At 44.4% G+C, this 26,288-nt stretch overlaps 1 protein-coding gene across 1 annotated transcript in view; it reads right to left on the bottom strand.

The window, feature by feature from the left end:
* Window positions 1-4,839: 4,839 nt before the first annotated feature.
* Window positions 4,840-26,288, bottom strand: part of DPYSL4 (dihydropyrimidinase like 4) — a 41,718-nt gene continuing 20,269 nt past the window's right edge. The window contains exons 9-14 of the mRNA XM_084841936.1: window positions 25,135-25,291; window positions 22,235-22,376; window positions 18,172-18,342; window positions 16,004-16,183; window positions 10,205-10,376; window positions 4,840-7,095 (exon numbers count right to left, since the gene is read on the bottom strand). Coding sequence (XP_084698062.1) covers window positions 7,004-7,095; window positions 10,205-10,376; window positions 16,004-16,183; window positions 18,172-18,342; window positions 22,235-22,376; window positions 25,135-25,291 — 914 coding nt within the window. The 3' untranslated portion in view covers window positions 4,840-7,003. The remainder of the gene's footprint in view (window positions 7,096-10,204; window positions 10,377-16,003; window positions 16,184-18,171; window positions 18,343-22,234; window positions 22,377-25,134; window positions 25,292-26,288) is intronic.

Here is a 26,288-nt window from a genome sequence, read left to right on the forward strand (position 1 = left end):
TCTTGGAGCACACATAATAGGAGAAATATGAGAACATTTTTTCTAACTTTTGGGTTGAGTTTGCTCTGGTCATTTACTCAGTGCTGCACTCCTAATCATACCTGTCTGGAAGTAAGTCCCAACTAACTCAGCGACACGAAGAGCTTTAGTTCCAAGAGGGAAAAGGTGATGTGTGTGGGCATATGCACATCCCTAAGCATTTAGGGGCATGTGCAAAGGAGATGTGATTGGCCTTGGCTCTCTTGCACATGTCCACAACATGTTTAGGGATGCACATTTGCTCTTTAGGTGTTTGCTACAGGAAATACTGCTGGAACATTGGAAGAATGTGGCTGCTATGCAATGTGCAAAGCACATCTTACTTTTGGTTAGGACTGGTCGGTAATCTGCAAAGTGTCTACTGTAATACTCTAACCAAGTGCTTTCACGGACAGCTAATACAACTGACAAGCTACAGCCCAAGCCTTTTACACTTGCAGATTGTGTTCTTTGAAGTGTGTCTGTATACGACATTTTCAGAATGGAGCATCTCAGATTAAATTGTTGTGTCATGTTTTGTTGTTTGTCTGTGGGCTTTAGTCTGCTTTTCACTTCAGTCTACATTTGACACAAATTTGTACAGTACGGTTTGTCCCAAAGAAAGCCACTCTTTACAGACAAAATGGCCATTCAAAATATGCCTTTACTACAGCTCGTTAGTTGTGGCATATCTCACAACCCACAAGAACGAATGCTTCTAACCATCTGGATGCTTCCTTTATATTCTCCAATGGAAAGTGGTTATTTGCATCCGACTCGCATAAGCATCTGTTCAGGAAGAATAAGACAAACAATTTAATACTTCGCGTTGAACGCATTATCTTAAATGTCTTACTCTGAGATGCAAATATCAAGGGAAGATGTGTTGTCACTGGAAGCGTAACAGTTAAATAACTGAGCTTGTCTTTTTGAACCTAATGCTTTAGAATCTGGTGTGGAGTGCTGCTCTGGATTTAGTTCTGGTGGTCTCAAAAGGTTTTCCTTATGAATGAGTACATATTATGCCTCATTTAATTTTCAGAAAGCCTTGGACAATTTAGACACAAGCTCGAAGCACAATTGCTGGACACTCTGGTACATAGACAATAGCAACCATGTTTGTTACATGAAAGGATGCTGGGCACTGTTCAGATTCATTTGGAACATAATTGTGGAGAGATGTAGGGCAGATAATTGATCTGTTATTATTTGACATACTTATACATAACGCTATTTAAAGTGAATGTTTTTCAGGCAAGGAAGGAGACTCTTCTAGGGATTCATCTCACTTTTTATTCCAGCCTAACAAATCAAGCCAAATATCTGAAATGTATACAAGGGGTTAGGGGGACACACAACAAAATGGAGGTTACCACAAGCATGCAAACACCTCATCCATGGGTGGCCTCATTTTGCTGCCCAAAGCTTCTCCACTTCTTTCTGCGTATTAAGGAGTCAGATAAAAGGGGAAATGGGTTGAAAAAAGGCAGTCTCATGCTCTATATGCCGCTGGTCTTAAATTGTTTTTCTCCATTGGTTTAGGCCTTAATCCTATACACACCTAGCTGGGAAGAAGATCCATTGAACTCAATGGGACTTCTATGTAGACATGATAGAACTGTACTGTAAATTAGCTTTATATGTGTCATGCTGTCTTTGTGAAATTTTTAAACTGCTGTTTTAAGTATTAATTTTATTGGAATGGGATACTGTAGTTTTGTGTTGGAGTTTTTGTATGTAAGCTGGCTTACCCTAAAAGGCAGCATAGAAAAGTTTAAATTTATACCCATCATCTCTCTCTTTCTCTTTCTCTCTCTCTTACATCTGAGTACAAAGGTATAGAATTGCACTGTAAGGAGGGTTGGATCCAAAATTTGCCTTCTGTGACTGGAAGGGCAGCACTCACAAGCACCTCCACCTGATTTTTAGGGGTTCCTCTCCCCACCACACACCACAGCTCATCCCATCTGCCAGGTTCCCCATACCATCCGTGTATCATTGTAAGGGGGCTGGAAGGGCTGCCATGATGATGAGGGCCTGAGGAAGTCTGTGTTTCCACAAGCCCAGTTGCATGCTCCTAAATCTGGATCCAACCCTGAATGTTTTCAGTCTTCTATGGATGTTGTTTTTTGGTCTGGTGCTTTTTTTTCCCAACTGACTGGAATATTTTTGTAAATTTATAGCGTTTTTACAAAAGAAAGACATGGACTGCAGTTATGATTGTTTCTGTACTTTGTTCTTTGTATGCTACTGCCAGACTTGGAATTGGGAAAAGTCAAATCAAGATGGTCATAGGTATGGGCGCTATCCAACACCATGCAAGTGGAATTCTGCTGGCACAACGGTCCCCTCTCCCCACGCCCCCTTGCATGCACTCCAAATCTGCTCTGCAGGGGAATCTGTTCTACCAACTGCATTTATTCTGGTGGTGGGCAGACACCCTTGGATGCAACCCCATGAACAGTATGCCCCTTGGCAGGGGGATTCTTTATTAGCTTTACAGCTAGTGAAGTCTTTTGGTATCTTTATTTCTTTGCCTTGTTTTTGTGTCAAGCTTTAAGGCAGGGTGCACAACACGTGACCTATGAGCCTCATGCAGCCCACCAAGATCAGTTGTGCCCCCGCCCCAATTTGCTGCTGTAAATTGCTGCCCCTCCAATTGCCCCCCCCCCGCGCAGCGATTGTACTGGAAAACCAGGCACGCACTCTTTCTGCACTTTCTTTCCCAGCAGAAGAGCTGGATTTCCAGTTCCGCAGCTGTTTCAGGAGGTACAGTGTGGGTTCTGGGGGTGAGCCGGGGTGGGCCAGTGTGGCCCTCCAGCCATATAAAGTTGCCCACCCCTGCTTTAATGGGAGCTTGTTTTTAGAATGTTGCCTCTGGCTCTTTGTCAAAAAGAAATTTGTTAATCAGCTCTCAGGAATGTTCTGTAATTTGTCCCCCTTCCCCCCAAATTAGGTTATTTGTTGGTTCAAAGAAAAAGAATTGATCTTGGGAGGTGCTATAAATAGCTGATCGTCCATTGTCTTACCAGTTTTCAAATCACCTAAGGAACTGTTTTCCACCATGCAAAAGCAACTAACTCCTAGGCAGTTGAGAATGAGAGGAACGACAGAGGAGAGTCTGCAGTGACCTCTGCTTGTTTGCAATAAAGAATGGGAAATGGGAACTACGGCTCCCCTAGGCCTGGCTTTTTCATGGGTGCTATGGTTTAATATGTATCTGGGCAGTGAGGTTAATGAGAAGGGAGGGCGAGGTGCACCCATTTTAGTAGTCATGGCCAGAGGGATGTATGACACTGGGTGTTGGATAAGCCAGCTCAGGAGGAAGAGAGGGGAATCTAAGAGCTGTCCCTTCTCCTGGTTCTTTCGCCAAGCAGAGGATTTGGGGTTGCCATATCAACTTGCCCTCTGGCCTCACGGGGCTGCTGTTGAGTCCCCGTCAGTCCATAAGATGACCTCTATTATCCATGATTTAATCAAGGATGAGGCGACTAACATGGCATGTCTGAGACCTGGTTGGACGATGTGGGAAGGGTGGACCTATCCCAATGTTGTCGACTTGCACTATGGAGTGGAACACCAACACAAGCTAGAAGGCTGGGGAGGGGGCATTGTTGACATGTAAGGAATCCATCTCCGTTATCAGACCAGTTAATTATTGAGTGTTTGCACCTGGCCAGGGATTCTGCTGGTGTAATGGCTACCCTGCTGCCCACCAGTCTTCCTGTCCAAGGTAGCCTCAGGTGTGGTGTCTGAAACTTGTCCTGGGGGATTTAATCTTTCAACTGAGTGCCTACTCAGAACTTTATGAGTGCCATGACAACTATGGGGCTGTCTCAGTATATCATTAGCCCAACATGCCTTGCAGAAGACACTCTTTGATCTAGTATTTTTGACTGAACAGGAGATTGGCGATCTCCCCCTCCTGCCCCCCCCCCACATCCACACCATAACCCTGTTGTCATAGTCAGACCATTTCCTGGTGAAGTTTAGATTGACCCCTCCTGCAGGTGTGAACCCATTAAGCTGGTCCAGCCCTGGAAACCTAATGGATTTCTGAATGCTCTGGGAGATTTTCATGTTGACATGGCTGGTACTCATGTCAGAGCCCTGGTCTCGCTATGAAATAGTGACACAGAAAGGGCTGTTGAGATGCTCATACCAATCAGAGTGGAGAATGATGAAATAAGCAAGAGGATGGCTAGAATACAGATGGTGCAAGTCTTGGTCAACCTGATGAATGTTCTCTGTCAGGAGAGAGGCCGGGGGAGTATGACCCTATTGATTCGTCTCAATCTCTCAGTGGCTTTTGATACCATTGACCATGGTATCTTGCTGGACTGACATTTTGTGTTGGAGGACATGGTGATAGAGTGGTTCTGCTCCTACCTATAGAGTTGGTTTCAGAAATTAGTACTGGGGGATTTCTGCTTGATCCCATGGTATTTGAGCTGTGGGGTCTTGCAGGTTTTCATCTTATTCCCCATGCTTTTCAATACTTATATGAAGCCACTGGGTAAGATTGTCCAGGGCTAATAATTTGACAAGGAAACTTGTTTTTGTTTTCTTTATCTTACTGCCTCCTTGTCTCAAATTAAGACATTTCAGAGAAAAAACCTCCAAAGAGCCACAAAATATAATTTGAGGGCACTTTAAAAACCTTTGTAATCCAGTAACCAAGGACCCATCAAGTTGACATAAATGGGTCTCCCACCAATTGTACTGTGAATTGATTAATACTGATAGCACAATAGTTAACTCACTCTAAATGAATAGGAGGGTGAAGAGAGATCAAGATTATTCACCTGGGTTTGTAATTTAGCTGATTTCCAAGAAACTTTATTGAATGTAAATAACAAAACAAAAATGAGTCATTTTGTGTAACAAGTCACAATAATAGTTTTATGGAATGATATGGAATATATAAGATCACCTTTGCTGTACATAGCTTTAAATATAATAAACCTGTTAGAAGTTGTATAAAAAGTTCACTGAGTGCAATTGACCTCCATATATAAGAAGGCCTGCACTTGGTACTTGGGAAAAACCTGTATAAATAATTTCTTTTAAAAAATACAAGACTAACAAAAAGACTAAAAACACACTGGCACTTCCACAATTGTGTCCAGGTTCCAGAAATTCAGCTATCTTTTTTTTTTTTTTTTAAGTCTAGATTCATTTATACCAACTCTAAAATGACACTATGACATCTAATTTCATGAACATTCAGACCACGCTTGTATTTCTTATATCCATGCTGCCACAATGATACTGTGTGACAATGGTTCCTAAAATATGTTCAAGGATCTCCCAATGAGATCTTACAGACATCAAAGTCTGTCATAAGCCATTAGTGGCTTGGCCTATGGTTACTGATAAATTGTTAACTGTCAATTAGAGCAATGATTTCCATATGCTGATCTACTAGATGACGGAGCCCTATGGATCAGGAAGATGTTGGCAGTGAGTCTGAGGCCTACAAGACAAGTGCAGACGTAACACCTAACCTTGGTTAGCACTAACCATGGCTTGTTGCTTTAACCCTGATTAAGATCACAAATGTACAATGGACAGCAAGTCAAGGGCAACTGCAGAGAGACACCAGTGAAACCTGTATGTCGCTTTACAAGCCAAGGTGCTGGAAAGATGGAAAAATGTTCTTAACCATGGTTTGTTTTATGTGGAAGAATTACTTAATCATGGTTAACTCAAACCGTGGTTTGAAAAGCCACTTTAAATCATGCTTTCACACCCTAGTTTGCAACCAATCCTTAACCATGGTCTAGGTCAGGGGAAGTAATGCATGGCCCTCCAGATGTTTTGGACTACAACTCCCATAAGCCTCAACCAGCATACCCCAAAGTCAGGGATTATGGGAGTTGCAGTCCAAAATATATGGAGGGCACCAGGTTGCCTACCCCTGGTCTAATATTCAGATGTAACACTTAACCATGGTTAAAGAAAACAAACCAAGATTAAGATTATTTCTGCACAGGGCCAAGGTAAGTGAGTATTTGATGTGAGCCTTCTCAGTAAAAAAGAAGCTAGGAATATCATTTGTGGTAAATAGCACACAAAGATAATTCCCAGTAAATATCATTATTATAGAAAGCACATGGATTATTAAAAGCAAAATATGTATTCAGGTATTCCTTGGTTTTAACCTACCAGCTAGCAGCTTAGCTGAACACAATTTAACAGTGTAATCCTACACATGCCTACTCATAATTAAGCCCCACTGAGTTTAGGTGCCTGGTAATTATGTATAGGATTGCATCTTAAAAGTACTTCACTAGAAGTTTGCACATTTACATGCATCTCTTTGAAAATTTGCTGAAAATTTGAGGATATATTTATAATACTTGATGAGATCTATACATTGGGAAAGGGTGCATTTATTTTTCATTTAGAGAAGAATAGGTTGGAAAATTTATCCTGAGTAAGAAGGCAAATCATTTTCATAATCCTGTGGTGTACACTTCCATCCAAGCCCTTCAGTCTGGCAGTGTAAAATATCCAAATATACTTTTTAAAGGTTCCTGGTAATTTCATTTTATAAACACTTGATAATTTATGTTTATAAAGCAAGAGGTACTTGGGGAGTGCATACAAAGCAGAGCATTTTAACAATTACCTGTAATTTAAAAGGAATGCTCAATGCAACTCTATGATCCATCTGCCCCAATGTAAACCAAGTCCACAAGCCTGCCAAAGACAAGTAGTTTTAACTCCCATTGATTTCATTGAGAGAAGATTTAAGCAATGGGACTTAAAAGTGTTTAACAGCACAATCCTATGCATATTTAGATAGAAAAAAGACCTGCAACTCCCAGCATGCCCCAGCCAGTATGACTGGCTAGGGAATGCTGGGAGTTGCAGGACTTTTTATGTTTTAACATGCATAAGATTGTGCCCTAACTGTGTTTGATCGTGGCCAATCAGTTATAATCAAGGTTATGTATGTGCACTATCAAATCTTGAGTTATTACGACAGAGATGTAATATTGGAGCGTCCTCCTGGGGGTGCGATAATTTTCTGCGCAGTACGTCTTGCAACATGGTCATCTGCTTGAGATCCTAGAAGAAGAGACAAGTAACAGAATGTCAACAAAGGAATAAATATTCGTTAATACAACACAGTTTTACTATTACAATTACATGAGTGATATTCAAACTGCATGGATAATAATGTAGACAAATTTGATTTTAAAAAGCAAGCCTGTTTAGTGTGCAATATTATGCAAATTTTGACATAAAATATTCCCGCAGCTTCCAGGAATGCTGGGAGTTGTAGGAATTTTTTTCTGTCTAAACATGCATAGGATTGCACCCTACGTTTGTAATGCTACACACACTTACTCAGGGGTAAGGCCCACTGTACTAAATGGGGCTTACATCTGAGTAGACCTGCACAGGCTTGTGCTGTTACATATATTTATGCTGACAAAGGAAATGCAGTTGATCCAGATTACAATGTTGTGTGTGTACATTAATTATAATGTAACACAAAAATTAATTGATTATTTTCCCAAGTATATTTGGAATCTATTATTGGAAACTAAGCCATGATATTGTGACAAGTTAAAAAATATTGAATTGGATCCAGACTTAGTCATGCTTAAGGTAGACCCATGGAAATCAATGGAAGACTAACTTAAGTCCCACTGATTTCAATGGGTCTATTCGAAGTGTGATTAAGCCTGGATCCAATGGAGTCTTACAGGAATTCATCAGAGTGTGAGGAACTGAAAGAAAAAAAAAAGTTAAGCACTTTGTAGGACATGTTAATTTCAATGGATGAGATTTATGCTTGTGCTTAACTTCTTCATTGAAATTAATGAGATCTGAAAGTACTTAGCTGGTGGGACCATATCCAAAGGTATTTTCAAACAGCTCTTAATAGCTAAGCATTTAGGATTAAAATAAGGTTAAACACTTCTAGAGTTTCTTGCTTGAATTCAACTGCTAGAGTTTCCTGCTCGTTAGCCAAAATAATTACAGCATACTGACATGAATAATGGAATACTTCATCAAATAAATAAGTAAATAAGTAAATAAAGAAATATAAATAAATAAATAAATAAATAAATAAAATAAAATAAAATAAAATAAAAAACTTGCCAGGCACCTCAACTACTCTAACCACTATACAGGTAGTAAAAGATAAGACAATCTCTGCTTGCAGGCTCACAATGAAAAAGATAGAAATGATTATTGCTTTTGTGGAAGGGCTGCTCAGAGTAAAATTTTGAATCTTTGATATGAATAAATACTACTGCAGGCACATGTCCAGATGCTTCCATAACCAAAACTCTCTTTCAAGGACGCCTTCCTTGGCCCAAGCTCACCATTGCTAGCCATTCTCACAATGCAGAACCTACAATGTGCAGCTTCACTCTTCACCCTGCTGGTGCTGTGACACCTTAGAAACATAGGAAGTTGCCTTTTGCTGGGCTGGTTCACATGATCAAACAGCCCACTGTGGCTTAAATAAGCCACGGCAGGCTGCAGTGTGTACAGGAAGCCATTTTGAATATTCAAGCCTTGACTGTGGCTTGTCATGTTGTCTGAACCTGGGGAGCAGGTGGGGAGGGTTGTGCGAGGGTTAAACTACCCCCACATAACCCACAGTTTGTTTAAGGTTTATGTGAGGGTTGTTTATCCCTTGCACAACCCACTCCCGCCGGGTTCGGATGACATGACAAGCCACGGTTGTGGCTTGAATATTCAAAAGCCGCCTCGCACACATCGGCATGTGCTTAAATAAGCCATGGTGCGCTGTGGTGACTGTGCGAACCGGATCACCGAGTCAGAACCATCTAGCCCAGTATTGTCAACGCTGAGTGGCAGCAGCTCTCCTGGGGTTTAGGCAGGATCCTTTCCTAGCCCTACCTGGAGATGCCGGGGACTGTACCTGGGTCCTTCCACATGCAATGGACATGCTCTACCACTGAGCCACAACCTTCTGGAAAGGGGAGTGGTTTCTCCTCCCCTCTCAATTGTCATACAGTCATGGAAACTGACACCACTGGGCCCTGATTGGGCCTAGTGTTTGCTAATGAACCCATTTGTCCACGATGCTTCAGGGACAATCCTGTCAGTGAGTTGCATGGTCAGTACGTAGTCTAGTCCTCTGTGGAACTTGCCTGGATGATGGGCCTTGGTACTTGACACTCCTGCCTTTTAGATCAATACCAAGGTTGAAACTTTCCATAATTACAGGGGGTACTCCCTTGTCCAGCCAGTATGAATATGGCAGTCTGCACTCGTTTCAGCTCTTGTTTCAGTTTCCCTTTGTTCCCTCATTGGCTCAATTGCTGTGCAGGTGGTGTCCCAAATCTCATCCATTCAAAGGGAGCTATGTGCCTATGGGTACGGACTAGCCTACACGTCGGCAGCTCCCTTGCAACAAAGTAAGGGTTGGTGCAGCAGCTGCAGATCTGCTGCAGGCCTGGGTGCCAAAGGACTAGAGACATGACTCATAAAATGGAAATAATACCACATAACTTTAAGAGGCTACATAGCTGGGCTAGATGAAATGCGTAACATATAATCACATGAATTCGGCCACCAAGAGAACAATCCTATGGTCCCTAGGAAAGCATTTCAGGGACAATACGATGTTGCGGGTCCCCCTCCAAGGCCACAGACTATGGCCTCAAGAGGGGAAATACAAATAGGGATATTTCCCCCATCCCCCTGGAGCTGCTGCAGAAAGCACCACAGTGGCTTCCTCACCTGAAGTTGGAGGACCTTGGGTGAAGATGCAAATGAGGGGGAAGGGGGCAGAGAGAGGAGGCACTGAGGAGATACGGGATCCTAAAGCCTGCCTGTCCCTATCCCTGCAACTCCACTAAACACGCTCAAAAGTGGGTCTAGTGGAAAATCCGCGGAAATGAGGATGGAGGGGTGAAGACTGCCTCTGTTGCTCCTCCTGTTCTGCCGGGTGTCTGCGGGCAGAGTGGAATGTTCCGACATCGCAGCCCTCTGTGGATGCGCCAGTGTAGAATTGCTCTTATTGCTCAAATTCACCTTTACCTCAGGAGCAGTAACAGCATCGACTTAACTCCTGTGGGCCATGGCTAGTGCGTCCACAAAGTGTGTGCAGTCCCTCGTGGATAGTCGGCGTTCTCTTTATGCATCTCAACCTGCTATATATTTTACGCCACCCCTTAAATCAACTTACCAGACAGGCTGAAGCCTGACTGATGCAGGTTACGGATTGGAGGAACTTGTATTTTGCCAGAACACGTAGCTATCCTTGAGGTAGGCGTTGGGGCCACAGCTTTAGCAGTTACGATGACATCATGAACGGGTCCATCGTAAAGCCCACGAGGAACACCATGAATTTCCGCAAGCTATAAAAGAGGGAGAGGAAGAAGCACAGTGGAGCAGATGTTTGCCAGACTTCCTTGGGACATGCTGATGAGCAAGTGGTTTAGGATGGTAAATAAGACAATGTTCATATGATTTATTTTACTGACAATAGGCACTTTCCTAACAGGATTTCTCCTTGTTATATCAAACGTAGCATAGGAGAGCAGCACTCAGTGGAACTAGCCACAATGGGTTGGATCCAGGATCTCCCCTCCGCGAGAGGCAGGCTCCACTTGTAGAAGATTCCTCCACCTGGAGGGTCTCCTGCGGGAAGAAGGGGGCAGGGAAGTTCACTTCCGCCAGCACAGCTGAGCCAGCTTAAATCTGGATCCAACCCAATATCATTACAACGTCCCGTTCCTTCGAGAGGCTAGCTGGAGCTCTTCTTCTGTCAAGCACCACTCACACACAGAGCAGCGCGGGAGCCACGTCCAGCTGGTGTGATTCCACGCCACTGGAGAATATGGTGAATCACACAAACAATACTGGTGGGGCCAGTCATGTGGGTCCTTCCCACCACCCAATGGGTAGATTGGAGGGATCCATGCAAATGACTCCATCTGCATGGCTTCAGTATTTGACATGGCACGGACGTTGCTGGGTATGTGTGTGAATGCAGCTTTAGAAAGAGCCAAAGAAACTACACAGATGTAAATACTTAAGTACAGAAATACTCAGCTACATTAAATACATTCTGCCATAGGGCCGCCAGTTTTCATATGAACCCCATTGCATATCAGGGCCAAAAACAGACATTAGTTTATATGTGTATAGCAGCTACATCTTTTTTTCATTTTTACTCTAAAGTAAGCACAGGGCCCAGATCTGGACCAGGTTCTTAGCATGGGTGGTAGCGAGGCCTTTAAGATCCGGACTAGGACCCCTGCACCTACTCTAGAATAAAAATGAAAAGGAGACATAGCTGCTAGACACACATTCGAAGTAATGTCTGTTTTGGCCCTAAGTCATGCTAGAAGTAAATATATATTTGGCCGTGGGCTTGAGACTAGAAATGATATCATAAAAGAACCAAAAGAAAAAAATGCCGCTTCACTGATTATCTTGTGGATGGTTGTATTTGTGAAGGCTGTCACAAGTATACCCCTATTTTCCATGGGTGTCTAGACAGGCTTCCCCAACCTGGTGCCCTCCAGATGTTTTGGACTTCAACTTCCAGCAACCCCAGTCAGCATGGCCAATGATCGGGAATGCTGGGAGTTGTAGTCCAAAACATCTGGACAGCACAGGGTTGGGGTGGCTGATCTGCAACAATGAATAGTTGAACGATGGAATTTGCCACCACGAAAGGTGGTGATGGCCACCAACTTAGACGGCTTTAAAGGAGGATTAGGCAAATTTATGGAGGATAAGGCTATCAATGGCTACTAGTCCTCATGGCTATATGCTACCGCCAGGATGAACGACAGCATACCTCTGAATGCCAGTTGTTGGGGAAGAACGGCAGGAAAAGGCTATAGCCCTCATGTCCTGCTTTTGGGCTTCCCAGAGGCATCTGGTTGGAATGCTGGACTAGACGGGCCTTTGGTCTGATCCAGCAAGGCTCATTTTATGTGCTTGTTACATTATGGTTTAATGCTCCTTTTTCAGGATGCCATTATTAGACAAAAGGGTAAGACGGGAAATGGAGACGACCAGATGACGCGCCCAGAGTATCGAATGCAACTGTCCGAACAAATTACCATCACGAGCGATCAGTGGCTGACCGATCTGGAGCCCAGCTATGGTGGAACAAGGAGTCTAAAACCTCCAACTCCACATAAGTGAAAATGTATATTGTGTGAGACCTTCCTTCCTGGGATGATGATAAATGACACTGTGTCTTCTCTCAAAGATAACAGAAACGTGGCTGGATTGGCAGCAAATAGCCCACAGGACTTTCTGCATATCTGCTAGAATCAGACAGGGACAGAAGTGGCTCTTCCCTCCTTCCACCTCCAGCCTCAATGCATATAAACATTAAAACAACGGTAAGGCAGATGCATCTGAAACTAGGCATGCACGCTCCTGGGATAGGCAGCTCGGCAGGCTACAGATGTTTTGGATTACAATTCCCATAATCCCTGACTGTTGGCCATGCTGGCTGGGGATTATGGGAGTTTGCACTGTTAACCACCTCAAAAACATCGGGTTGCTTCTCTCCGGTAAATACTCAAACTAAAGTTTCCTATTAACAAATAATGGTGGCTATGTTCCAGGCAACCCCACAACTGACCCCACCCATGAGACAATAAAGTGGCTTGGCCCGTAAGCAGGTATCTTGGGAGGGGCATCCACCCTCTGGAACGTTCTCTCACGAGTGGGCAGAGAGGCGGAAACTGTGGTCCCTCTTGAAGATGCACCTGCTTACTCAGGCTTTCCCTGAGTAAGCACTGCTCTGTTTTACTGTTTTTCTAACATTTTAATGTATTTATTTTATATTCTTACATTGGTTTTTATATCATATTTTATGTATTTTTAATGAAACCAATTAGAGATCTTATGATCTTATCAAGTGGTATATAAGTAGTTTAAACAAATAAATGCGTGTGGGATGGGAAAGCAACTTTCCCCAGAGCTTTTCCCAACTTTTAAGGGGAAGTGTCAGTCCCCTGCAGCATTTCTCCCTCCCATGTGCATTTTTCCATGCACCACCAACCGTCTCTGTCCTGTTGGCAGCCTTCCCGCACACGTAGAGGTGTGCTCATGGAAAGACTGTGCACACTCAATACAGCTCATGAAGAGGGGCTAAGGACCCATCGGACACAGCTAGTTACTCTTGCAAGCCATCCAAAAAGATCGCTTCCCCGTGGCAACACTGCACTTCGAAGGGATGCTTACATTTCCTTACCAAATGCAATATGCATACACGCATTGCTTGAATGTACTGTTTGCTGGTGTGCAAACTGTAGTGACTCTGACAGTAAGGAGCATTTAAAGGTGACTACTGCTGTATGCAAAAGCTATGATAGTTATGGACCCTTTGGGCGCTCTGCTCAGGCAAGTTGTAATGTCCAAATCGGCCCTAGCTGAGACTGTTCACTTCTACAGAGCACTCCATTCATCATATCATCACTCCTTCTCATAGCGAATTCCACTGTTGAATGCCCATTGGACTATAGCCCAAAATGGCAAAAACAAAAAACAAAAAAAAAATCAGAGGGAGATACCAGCGTGCCTGGTGGAACCAAAGGATTGCTACAGTACAGTCAAGTGAAATCTTAAAAAAAACACCAAAAAACCCTAATGGGAACACAGCCCAATCAGGACTGAGCATGCTCAGTAGCTATGGAATGTAGAGTGGCAGTTGGCACGGAAAAACAGAAATGGGGAGGGGGGAGTGCAATGCCTTGATTGGAGGAAACAGCTGGCTGTAACCCTGACAGTGGATAGGATGTTTTGGGGATATGATTCAGCACCTTGGATAGCTCCTTCAGAGCTCTGGCTGTTTCTGACTGAAACCTGGAATAGCTTCACAGCCCTACCGAAATTGGAGCCACCAGCGTGCACTGGGTTGCACTGCGACATTTTGTTGCAGGTCCTACTTTTTCATACTTATTTTGATAAGCTACTTGTAATTATAGCAGTAATGCAATACCTTATATCAACACAACCTGTGCAGTGTGAATGAGCCCTAAAACAGGTGGTAATGGCCCCATGGTTGGATGTATTCCTGACATTTCTGGGCTCAATCCTCAGACTGGGTGGGTTATCTCCTGTCTACTTCTTGTTATAAGAAATACTGGCTCCACTCAGGTGTAATGCCAAACCAAAGTTTGATGCCATGGGGAAAAAACCTTGTGCTTTTACCCTCCCTCATCCACTGCTGAACTTTGCTTCAATGTCTTCTGCCATGATGTCAGAACTGAAAAAGTATGACTTCCGCTTTCTCTTCAAGCCAGGATTGCAAACCATGGTTTGAAGCCATGGGCAGGACCCAGTGGTGTCCCAGCACCAGCGCAAATGACATTGCGCTAGCGTAAACCAGCACGTGTGCAAGGTCAATAGGCCTCCCCGGTAACCCAACTTGCTAGCAAGTGCTACTGATGAACACTGGTTTATGTCAACTGTGCTAGCTCTGGAATACCACTGGATCCTACCCTAAGTTTGCAAGACTAGATAATTATCAGCAGCAGCAGCATCTCTATACTGCCCCATAGTCAAGGCTCTCTGGGCAGTAAGAGCTTAGAGGACAAGCACAAACCATATTTTCCAGGTTCAGATGTAACAGCAAACAATGGGTGCTACAAAAGAGAAAGGAACAAACTGAGGGCAGGAGGGAAGGAAGGAGGGAAAGGAGGAAGCCCAGGGAGAGGAGGAAGTGGGTGAGCACATGGGGCTTGGTGATGATCAACTTCGAAGTATCCAGAACTTGCTAGAAAGTGGCCCAGTTCTCACCTCATTTACCTCAAGGTATAATTCAGAGTATCTAAACATTCAAAGTATCTAAGCACCAGAGATGCTTAGAATTTAGAAGGATTAGACTCCCGAGAGAAGGGGAAAAGGATATAGGATATCATTCCGACAACCTGCTATAGCAGGTAGGAGGCTACAGATACTGTAATTGTCTGCTATGTTGAAATGTATTTTATGCTTGAGTCTCACTGAATCGTTTCGGAGGAATCACTGATTGTTACAGTGAATAGATGCTGAAGCTAATTCTTGGGGAGGCAGACTATCCTGGATCTGCCTGTACAGATCTAGAGCAGTAGATGACCCATTGGCTCTAAATTAAGCAGAGTGACCTTCTTTTTACATGTCCAGCCTCTGACCACGTTCCTGGACAGCTGTGCCAATTTTATTGGAGATTTCTGCACTGTCTGATTATTAAGGCTCAAACCTCATGCAGCTACATCAATTATTGCTTTCCTATTCAAAACTAAGTGCAGGAGACCCTAGTGTGGAGGGTAGGGAGGCCTTAACCCTTTGCCCCCAACGCTAGGGAAGGCACCGTTGAAGAACTCGTACAACAGCTTGTGTAGGCATGCATCTTGAGACCTCATGAGCAACATTGTGCAAGCAATTATATAACGTGTTGCACAAATGGAAGCACAGCACTGGATTTTGGTTCTTTTCTTCATCTTCAAGAATCTCGTACCAAGCTAGTAAAAGCCCTTCCGCATGCAGAAGAAGCCTTCTGCTCATGGAAGGGTGTCTCTGGATCTGAAACATTTTCTTTGGAACCCAAGCCACACAAAACAAAAAGGTAGCTCTGAAGATGGACACATCCCTTAAGAATAATAGGTTATATCCAATGTTAGCCCAACTTAAGCCCATTCCTTTTCATTGGGTCGACTCTAAGTAGGACTTACATTGGATACAACCCAATATTGAAAACGCGGGTCCAGCAGGTTCTATGTGGGTCTCACAAACTTTCCAGGACATGCGATTTCCTTTGAGAAATCTTTGGAAATAGGCAAGGAGCACTCAATTAAAATCTGTGCTAACAGCTTAGTTCTAGAAAACCCTGCCTCTATATAACACAGGAAATCAGGTTACCTGGCCAGCAATGTTCAGTTCTGTGATCTGCAGTTTTTGTGTCTGCATCCATGAGACAAGTGAACATTTAAAGAGAAATGGGATGGTTTTCATGTAAACAAAAAAATCTCACCCTGTTTCTTGCTTTTATTCTTTTGTAAACAAAATCAGGGAATGTCTTTCGAGGAATGAAACGGCCGATGCCTTGAGTGACAAAGAGGTTTCCATCTTCCAACACAACCTTCCCTTGACTTATAACCACTGTAGGGACACCGTGACATTCTGTTCCTTCAAATATGTTGTACTCCACATTCTGGCAAAACCAATACAGGAGACTCGATCAGTTTCAAGCTGAGTATCAAAATGAAATCTTCAAATGTTGTCAATGTGAGCTGAATGGTGAATGTTCATAAACACCAACGATTGTGCACATTCACGTGAAGGCATGGAGAATGTGCACACAAACAGGGAATGATACATATGAACTGGTCAATGTGCATAATCACCAAGTGACACTGGAAAATGTGCACAACAGCACAATGTACATAGGGTACTGCATCCATGTAGTCGGTCATTTTGAGGTGGGACTATGCATTCTGCCTGACTGAAGACTGAAGTTGAACCAGACACTATGCATATTACTCAGCTAACGTAAGAAACATCTTTCATCAATTCAAATTCTCCAATATAGCTCCAAATTCTGCGGTATTATGAGTATCAACCGGGTCATCTGTATAATTCTCTTCTGGCACTGTTAATTTATCAGAGCTGTACTAGATAGTTTTGAAAGGCACAGGAGCCCTGACAAAGAAAAACCAGTTGATAATCCTAATTGCATTTACTGAATGTAGAAGTTCCAGTGCGTGCAAAAGGCCCCTGAGCCAAACATTTTCTGCCATGCCATCTCCCTTTTCTTCAAAGGACTCTACATCCCCTTTTTATCCTGGGCATCCTGGTTCCTCATGTCTCCAAATATGTTCCCGTAAGAGAATTTCCATAACGTCAGATTCACTTTCAGTTACTGCCTGTCACAATTGTTAGTAATGTATCTAAATTTCCCTACAGATATATACTTTGTTTTAAAAAGCACAAATGGCCTGAAGTTCCCTCCTATAGGAAAAGCTCCATTTCTGAAGCTAAGCAGATCTGGAGTTTAGTAATGATGAAGGGTCGTAGCTTAGCAGCAAAGCATCTGCCCTGCATGCAGACGGTTCCAAGTTCAATCCCCAGCATCTCCAGGGAGAGCTCCCAGTTAGTATAGACCAGGGGTGGGCAACTTGTGCCTCCCCAGATGTTTTCACCTACAACTTCTATCAGCCCTAGTCAGCATAGCCAATGATGAGAGATGATGGGAGTTCGCGGTCAAAACATCTGGAAGGCCACCAGCTGACCACCCCCAGTATAGACCATACTGAGCTCGATGGACCGGTGGCCTGCCTTGGTAGAAGGCAGCTTCCTATGTTCAATAACGGGGTTAAAATTATTATTTCTACAATTTATGCCCTATTTTTCCATATACAAATCCTCACGTAACAAAATAAACTGTAATAAATAAATAAATAGAGACATAGCTTTGAATAGAAAAAACTTCCACATGCTAATGGGCATAATTCAACTAAAGTTAGGCCCATTTGTTTCAATGAGACTACAGCTGCAATCCTATACCCAGTTTCCTAAGAGTAAACCCATTAAACTAAATGGGACTACTACTGCATAGACATTCATAGGACTGCACTGCAAAGCTGCAATCCTTTGCACATTTAACTGAGAGTAAGTCCTACTGAAATTAGTTGGACATCTGACTAAATATGTGTAAGATTGCCCTGCATGGCTGCAATCCTGTGCATATTTCTTTGGAAGTAAGTCTCACTCAACTCACTGAACCTTATTTGAAAGTAAATATGCACAGGATCTTTCTGCATTGCCCGTGGATAACTCCACTAAAATCAACGGAACTTAAATGCGCTCAGCCTTGGATGTATTTAAGGTTGTCAACTATCAGAAAAAGTCTACTTGGCTTGATTGCTTGCCTTTAGCAACAGTTTGAACTATGCAGAATTATGCAGGTGATGCCTTTCACTACATAGAGATAAACATGATCACCTACTAATGTCTGCATATCAAGCCACTGTTAAAGGCATAGCTGAAGAAGCTGGCTGAAAAGTTGGCAACTGTAGCTGGAACATATCTTATCAGAACAAATTATTGGACTAACTTTATAAATGATGAAACTTTTAATTTGGTGAAGGAGAAAAAAGTCTCAATTTCTTTATGTGTGTGTGTGTGTGTGTGTGTGTTTACCAAGTTGTGAGTTTTTGCAGATATAATCTTTGTAGCTTTAGGATTCCAAATAACCACATCAGCATCTGACCCCACAGCAATCCGTCCTTTCCTGGGGTAAAAGTTGAAAATTTTTGCTGAGTTTGTACTGGTCACTGCTACAAATTCATTTTCGTCCATCTTCCCTGTTGCCTAAAAATGGGGGTGGGGGAGCATGGAGAAGAGAGGTCAGAGATTTCAGAAAAATGTAAGGTATGGAACTTTGAGGGAGGAAAAACATCCTTGAGTTCTCAGTCTAAAATCAATACAGTTTCTTTTGATGCATTCATGCAATGAGGTCACAAGTCCCTGGCCTCCATCGATCATCTCATCCCAAGGTATAATTTTTCTCTCTTGAGCCCCTTTTTGGACTACAACTCCCATCAGCCCCAGTCAACATGGCAAATGTTTGGAGAGGTTGGGAGTTGGACTCCAAAATGTCTGGATGGCTGAATGGTTGGCCATGCTAGGAATTGTAGTCTAAACATCTGGAGGGCACCATGTTGGGGAAGGCTGCACCACAGGTAAAGTACTTGTACCTCAGTTTGCCTCTCAACACGAGACAGCGGGAACAGGTGACAGGGAGGGCCAGGGCCAATATGCCTTGCCTGTAAGCTTCCCAGAAGCAGGTGGTGGGCACTGTCAGAAACAGGATGCTAGACTAGATGGCTCTTTGCTCCAATTCAACAGGGCTCTTCTTACTGGTTACACGGAGGGTTGGGATTCAGCATACCCAGAGATGACATGGTAAGTTGGCTGCTTACTAAACCCAACCCTGGACTCCGTTCCATATCACTTAAAAATGTAGATGGATTGATTCTTATGTTACAGGAAGCAGAGTGATTGCTACTCCCTTGTGGGCCCTTGCTTTGCCAGTCTGGTAACCAAGGAAGGCAGAAACTATGTGGGAGGGTCAGGGACTCGTGGGAAGAATCATGCCAGTGTCAGAGGCTGGATCTCAGGCTGGGCTCCCACACTGGTCCACAGGATTGCATCCCTTTACATGATTGTAACGCTGAGCAGCAAATGCACTAGTCCCATAATGTAAGGGCCAAAGCATTACCTTAAATGTGTGTCTAGCAGCTGGGTCTTCTTTTCATTTTTACTCTAGAGTAGGCACAGGGGGCTCAGTCTGGATCTTAAACCTACCCTACCCCTTACACTACGGTCCCAATCCAGATTGGGGGGCCTCCACCTACCATAGAGTAAAAAAAGAAAAAAATGGCTGAGCTGCTAGTAGTAGGGATGTACGAAACACTTACCTGGTTTCATCCAGGGACATCCGCGGTGGGGGGAGGTGCTCCATCCCTCCCCCCAAAATTCTCCTTGGCCAGCTCCACTCTGCGGCGACTCCGCAGAGCCACTGGCCGGGGCCACCCGCAGCCAGACATCCAGCCGCTGGCCTGCGCAGGGACACAAATGGCAGCCACCGTAGCCGCTGCCATTTGCGTCCCTGTCTTTTGGCATGATAGGCTACGTAAGTATTTACGTAGGCTATCACGGCAAAAAAAAAAAAAAGGAATGCAACTGGCGGCAGCTATGGCAGCTGCCATTTGCATTCCTGTTTTTTTGCAGTGATAGGCTACGTAAATACTTATGTAGCCTATCATGGCTAACGCAGGGACGGCATTTGCGTCCCTGCGCAGGCCAGCGGCTGGATGGCCGGCTGCGGGTGGCCCCAGCCAGCGGCTCTGTGGAGTCGTCACAGAGCGGAGCCGGCCAGGGAGAATTTCAGGGGGAGGGATGGAGCACCTCCCCCCCCCCCCCACACACACACACGGATGTCCCTGGACGAAACCAGGTAAGTGTTTCATACATCCCTACTAGCAGCTAAGCCACTTTTTTCTTTTTTTACTCTAGGGTAGGTGGAGGCCCCCCAATCTGGATCAGGACCCTAGTGTAAGGTGTAGGGTAGGTTTAAGATCTAGACTGGGTCCCCTGTGCCTACTCTAGAGTAAAAATGAAAAGAAGACCCAGCTGCTAGACACACATTTAAGGTAATGCTTTGGCCCTTACATTATGGGACTAGTGCATTTGCTGCTCAGCCTTAAAACCATGTAAAGGGATGCAATCCTGTGGACCAGTGCCGGAGCCCAGCCTGAGATCCAGCCTCTGACACTGGCTTGATTCTTCCCATGAGTTCCCGACCCTCCCACATAGTTTCTGCCTTCCTTTGTTACCAGACTGGTACGGCAAGGGCTCACAAGGGAGTAGCAATCACTAGGTAGGTACTCCGTTTCGCGTGCCTTTCGCGGGGTGGTGGGGCAGGGGACGTCGTTCCTCCACGGATTTCAAGGCACTGGCATTCGGCCTCACTGAGATCCGTGGCGCAATTCTCCAACATCCCTAGCTGCTAGACAGGGATTTAGAGTGGTGTCGATTTTGGCCCTGTGGATGTTTCCATTTGTGGAGAATAATGGATTGTACAGTCCTGACAGAAACCCTCTGGTGCTATGTCCTGGTCAAGACCAGGTCCAGCAGGGCGTCATTCACTGACTTGCAACAGCTCATGGCACAGGGTTCACTGATCTAGATCAGTGGTATCTGAACTGTGTTCCAGAGATTCCTCAATAAGGGCACAGTCCTATGCATGTTTAGACACTATGGCTGTCTGGGGAATGCTGGGACTTCGAGGACTTTGTCATGTCTAAACATGCATAAGATTGTGCCTCAAGAAGCTCAGCAACAGTAGTTAGGGTTCCCTGAAAGACAGTCTGCTCGCCATTTCTGGCAAAAGTCGGTTGTGTTTTAGGTTCCACTCTAAGTTCATGTAGGATGGCGGTGGGGCCCAAAGGCGCCACACGTGCTGAAAGTACACCCTTGAACATGTCCCAGAATCCATGGCAATGCCTTGGCGCTCCATGGGGGATGTACAAAGCAGATGTGCCAGTATAGAAAGGGCTCCCTAAAGGTGGGGTGTGGAACGTCTTTCAGCCCAAGGGACAAATTCAATTTTGGAGACACTCCTGGGGTAGGTGGGCCCAGGATACCAAAAATACCAGCATGTTGCTGGTACTGCCAGTAACTCAGCCTTAGGAGAGGCATTTCAACCTTTTAGAACGGGGGAAGTGCAAAAGTCAGGAACCCACCAAACAATCAGCAGTCAGGGGAAAGGGGTGGCTCCAAAGGAAGGGGGAGTGGCCATCTGGGGATCCCCAGGGGGCCAGATTGGAACCCTAGGTGGGCCAGATTTGACCTACAAGTTTAACACCCCTGAGCTAAAGGGAGAAAGTTTAGCCACTACTGAACAGTTAAGATGCCCAACATCCAGGAATGTCAACATCCTTCCCTTGTGCATTTAGCATCCTGCTCTACTCTAGTCTTGGGTCTTTGCAAGCAAATACAGGGAGCAATACAACAGAATAGTCATTCTGGCAAGCAAATGGTCAAGCACACAGATTTCAGTCCAAGGAAGTTTAGGGTAAGGCAGGAGTGGTCAAAGTAACAGACAAGAGGTCAAACACAGCAAATCAGTCAGGTACATTACTTAGTTCAGCAGCAGGGTCAAGAAACAGTCTAGGGTCAGTAGCATGGAGTATCCATCACACGACAAAACACAAGAAACAAGGTAACAGATACTGGAACTAGCAGAAGCATTGCCTCCAGCAGCTGTCAAGCTTTACCAGTGAGAGCTGATATGGCTAAAGCTACTAGAGCCCCACCCAGTGTTCAGCTGCTTCCTGTTAGAGGCTTGTCAGATGTCCTCTTCATGAGGGCCCAACTCCTGAGTAGTCCTCTTCAGTACACAAGCACTCCTTCACCTGGCAACCATCCTATCATGGACCTTAAGGCGCCAGCGTTCTCGGGGGCTAGATAATGACTCAGCATCTTCCTCTGCCTCAGAAGCTGAACTCTCCACTTCTCTAGGAGGCAGATTCACAGGCATCACCCCTGAGGGTCCTGGAGTGTCCTGGCTAGTGCCAGGGTCCCCTGAGGGGCCAGCTGGCTCTGACGGTTCTGGCTCCTCCTCTGAGGACCACTCTGGTGGCAGCAGGACTCCCAGGACCGTGACATTTAGTAACACACTGTATTCTGCTGAACTTACCACACATTTTCCCCAAATGACTGACATCCGTTCTTCGATGCCATTTGTTCCTTCGGGAATAAGGGTGAAGTTATCCTTCCCAACAGCCTTCTGTGCAGTGGTGAAGGTGCAGTGAGCACTGCCCACCACCTGAAGATCCCCACTAATTGGAAAAGGGGCAAGCAAAGTCTAATTATTATATGTATACTGTTTACACGGAATGGCTGGGTTTGGATCATCAGTGGGGAAAAGCCACGGTGGCTTCTTTCCCCCGCCTCGTGCATGCTACTCACACGCTCGCCATTTCCCTAATTAGCACAGGCTGGAACGTCATCTGAACCTGGTGAGGTGCACAGCAGGGTTGGCTTCCAAACCCTTACCCTAACCCCTGCTGAGCACCTTGCCAGGTTCAGCCGACACTGCAACCCACGCCATGGCGAGGGTAATTAAGGAAATGGCGGGTGCCTGAGCGGCATGTGCAGGGTGGGGAAAAGAAGCCGCGGTGGCTTCTTTTCCTCCGCTGATCATCCGAACCCAGTTGACAAATGGTTGTTGTTTCATTTGTTACTTGAATGACTGTCTTGTCTGTAAATGAAAATTTCTAATGAAAATTATATTTAAAAAAAGAAAAAGAAATCAGAGGGCCTTTTTTGTTAGTTACATATGCAGCCTTCAGCTGATGTCCTTGTGTCATTTCTGACATCTGATTTGATTTGTTACAGGTAAAAATAAACAAACAAACAGCTTATAGAGCATTTCAGGAAGTTAAAAAAAAAGTTACAACAGAGGTAAACAGAACAGGAAATAGACTGCCAAGTATATATATATATATTCATAATCGACTCCATCACATTCATTACTGCATTGACTTCAACAATATAAAGTGACAAGCTGAATGTCACAACGCCTTAAAGTCTGGGGCGGGGGGAGGGAGGGGAGGTAACTTGTATCTACCATGGCCTCCATGCAAAGATGCAGTGACTCTCTACATGTCTAGTGACTCATCTATCCAGCCACATTACAAAAGGCTTTTAAAACTGCTCCAATTTTTTAAAAGTGACCTTGAATGCAATGTTAGGAGCCATGGTCCGGGGAAAACCCGTATAAAGTCCACAAAAAGCTGTGAATGTGTCTTTTATGGATCATGTGTCTCTCTGGATCTAAGACCGCATCTACTGGTTCTAACATCCACAGGACAGGTTAAAAATAATAGATATTAAAGAATACAGCCCCATTCTTGCTTTGCTCCATGCTCTTTATCAGGGATGGGAAACTTGTGGCCCTTGAAATGTTGCTGAACTGCAACTCCCATCATCCCTCATCACTGGCCATGCTGGCTAGGGCTGGTGGGAGTTGCAGTCCAACAACATTTGGAGGGCCACACGTTTCCCACCCCTGCTTCATAGGTTTCCATCTTTACTGAGCGTTTAAGAAAGCAAGAAACCACATTAATGGTGTAATCCTATACATGTCAACTGAATTCAATGGGAGTTACTCTCAGGTAATTTAGTATAGGATTGCAGCCTAAAATGGAAGTTCCTTAAAAAAAAAAATCAGCATACCTTGCTGTCTCCTGATCTGTGGTCGTATACATTGTGGTCTCAATCACATGAACTGATCCACATGGGGCTGGGTGTTTTAACAGGCAGTGAGCTGGCTTCCCATCCCGTCTTTCTATGGGTTTTTAATCGAACACACAGAAACTCCATGTGCTCGATGTGTCAATACCTGGGAAACCCAAATTAAAGCCCCAACATGTGAGAGATCCATTAATATGATGGTGGACCACTGGTAGTACACAAGTCCCATCCTGAGCCATGCTATCCTGCTTGAGACAAGACACTGTGCCAAACTGGGATACGTGACGCATATGGCAACCAAGCCCAGTTCTCTTTCCCCATACCTGTCAATGGGATGCATTTACTCTTATTACCATATGATAACGAAGGGGCTGCAATCGGAAGGAGCAGTAAGGAAGAGGACTTTCAAACAATTTGGTCTAATTTCAATGAGCAGTTTGCTTTGTGAGAATATGGGTAGTGTCCAATGTTATTCCTACATAGAGTAGAGCCACTGAAGTCCCATTTCTTTCAACGGGTCTTCTCTAAGCAGGACTAACATTGGCGACTACACTATATTTCTAGACGTTTGGTGGATTTTTAAAGTGTCAAACAGCACTTCAGATAAATTTGTTCTGGATCCCAGAAGGATGCAGTTAATCGCTTAATATCTATATGTGTTCATTAGAGCAACTAACAAAGCATAAAAACTGACACCATAAAGCAAAAGATTTCGGCTTCCGACTTTGCTTTGAGATTTCATTTTTTCTGATTTGTTAATCATTCTAATAAATATGTATTATTATGCATTTATGTGCATAGATATTAGGTTTGCATTCTTCGTTAATTTAGATTATATTGTTACTTTATATTTGTAGCGTATTGAATTTGGTACATGTAATTTGGTTATTTTTTTTCTTTCCCCCTCTTTTTGTTGTGATTTGCAGAAATTAAAATATATTTTAAAGGAAAGAAAGACTGTGGGAGCATGGCGAGACATCCTGTGGAAGCTCTTTCCCTCCTCTTAATGGCTTTCCCAACTTGGAAGCATTCCAAAAAGACAATTTCCAAAACTGTGGCACACCAGTAGCCTCTGGGCATACTTTGTGACCGTGGCTAAAGGCTGACTACAGCGGGCAATCCACCTGCCCTCTGGAGAGGGGAAGCCTTGCTTTGCAGTCATTGCAATCCAAGTGCAGAGAGGAAAATTGGCACAAGGAGAAACCAGATCCAAAGCAGGGAGTTTTCAGGCCCCTATTCTGGAATGGCCACCAGCCCTTCCCATTCCAACCACTGTGTTTGAGCCACTGCCTTTTGCTCCGACAGTTCTGGAGAAAGACTGGTCTGTCCTTGATGACTTACCATGCTAAGAGCGAAGTGAGATAATCGGGTGTTGTTGGATCCGGGCTAATGGGAGGAGACGTCACAAAGGCTGCAGCTTTGGCCCAGTTCTTGCTCCAGTAATGTGAGCCATCAGTACCAAGACTGGCTGTAATAGGTTCCCCATACACAACAGTGCCTAAAGAAATAACCAACAGTCATGGTGATCCCTATGGAAGGGAAGTGTTTGACCTTTCCAGCGACTTTTCTGTCTGCTCTGCCCCATCCACTGTTTGGGACCTTCAAAAAGAACAGCTGTCTTTGGGGGGCTGGCTGACCCTGTGGGGGTTTATTGACTGATTGGCTGGTGTATTTCTACACTGCCTTTCTGAAGCCAACCAAGGTGATTTACAAAATTTAGATTTAGAAAATAAAAACCAGAATCAAAACAACCTTGAAACCCATAACAACAATTTGAAGAGCCAAGTTAAAAGATAGATGGGTCTTGACCCCTTTTCTGAATGCAGAAAGAATGGGTCTTTCCCCTGCTTTCTTATTTGACATTTTGGAGGGGGAGTGGTTTTTGGTTTTAGACAGGAGGAAAGATATGTGGCGGGGGATTGGTTTTGTTTTAAACATGCTATGGTGATAGTGCTTTTAAACATTTTCTAAGTTGCACTTTATTGTCTGAAGGTTGTTTTTGTGTTAATCTTTGTGAGCTGCCTTGGGGGCTTTTCTGGTCGAAAGGTGTCATTGAAATAAGCTAATGACATAACATAATATATAGAATTGTAGAATGCTGGAGTCGCAGGGGGCTTTGGAGGTCATCTGGTCCAATCCCGTGCTCAATGCACAATGCAGAACAAAGTTACAGCGTCGCCAAAAGATGGTCACCCAGCCTTGGCTTAAATACCTCCAGTGAAGGAGAGCTCATCATTTCCTGTGGCAGCCAGTTCCACTAGCAAAGGCTTGTGCTGTTGGGAAATTCCTACTAATGTTTAACTGTAACTTCTACTAGGAATGTCGCAGGAGTCTGAGCCGCTCGGCCTATGGGACCCCGCTCACCGAGCCACTGCACACTTACCACGCCTGTTCGCCGAGTGCTGAGCAGTCTGGGAGTGCTGGGTGCCGTCCCGTCCCATTAGCAAGCCGCCTTTTTGAGTAAAAATGGCAGCTCAGGGTTTTCCGGAAATGTC

Source organism: Heloderma suspectum, chromosome 3 (genome assembly GCF_057233095.1).
Source record: "Heloderma suspectum isolate Gila_16-S chromosome 3, 16-S_ref, whole genome shotgun sequence".
In the NCBI taxonomy this organism is placed as follows: domain Eukaryota; kingdom Metazoa; phylum Chordata; class Lepidosauria; order Squamata; family Helodermatidae; genus Heloderma; species Heloderma suspectum.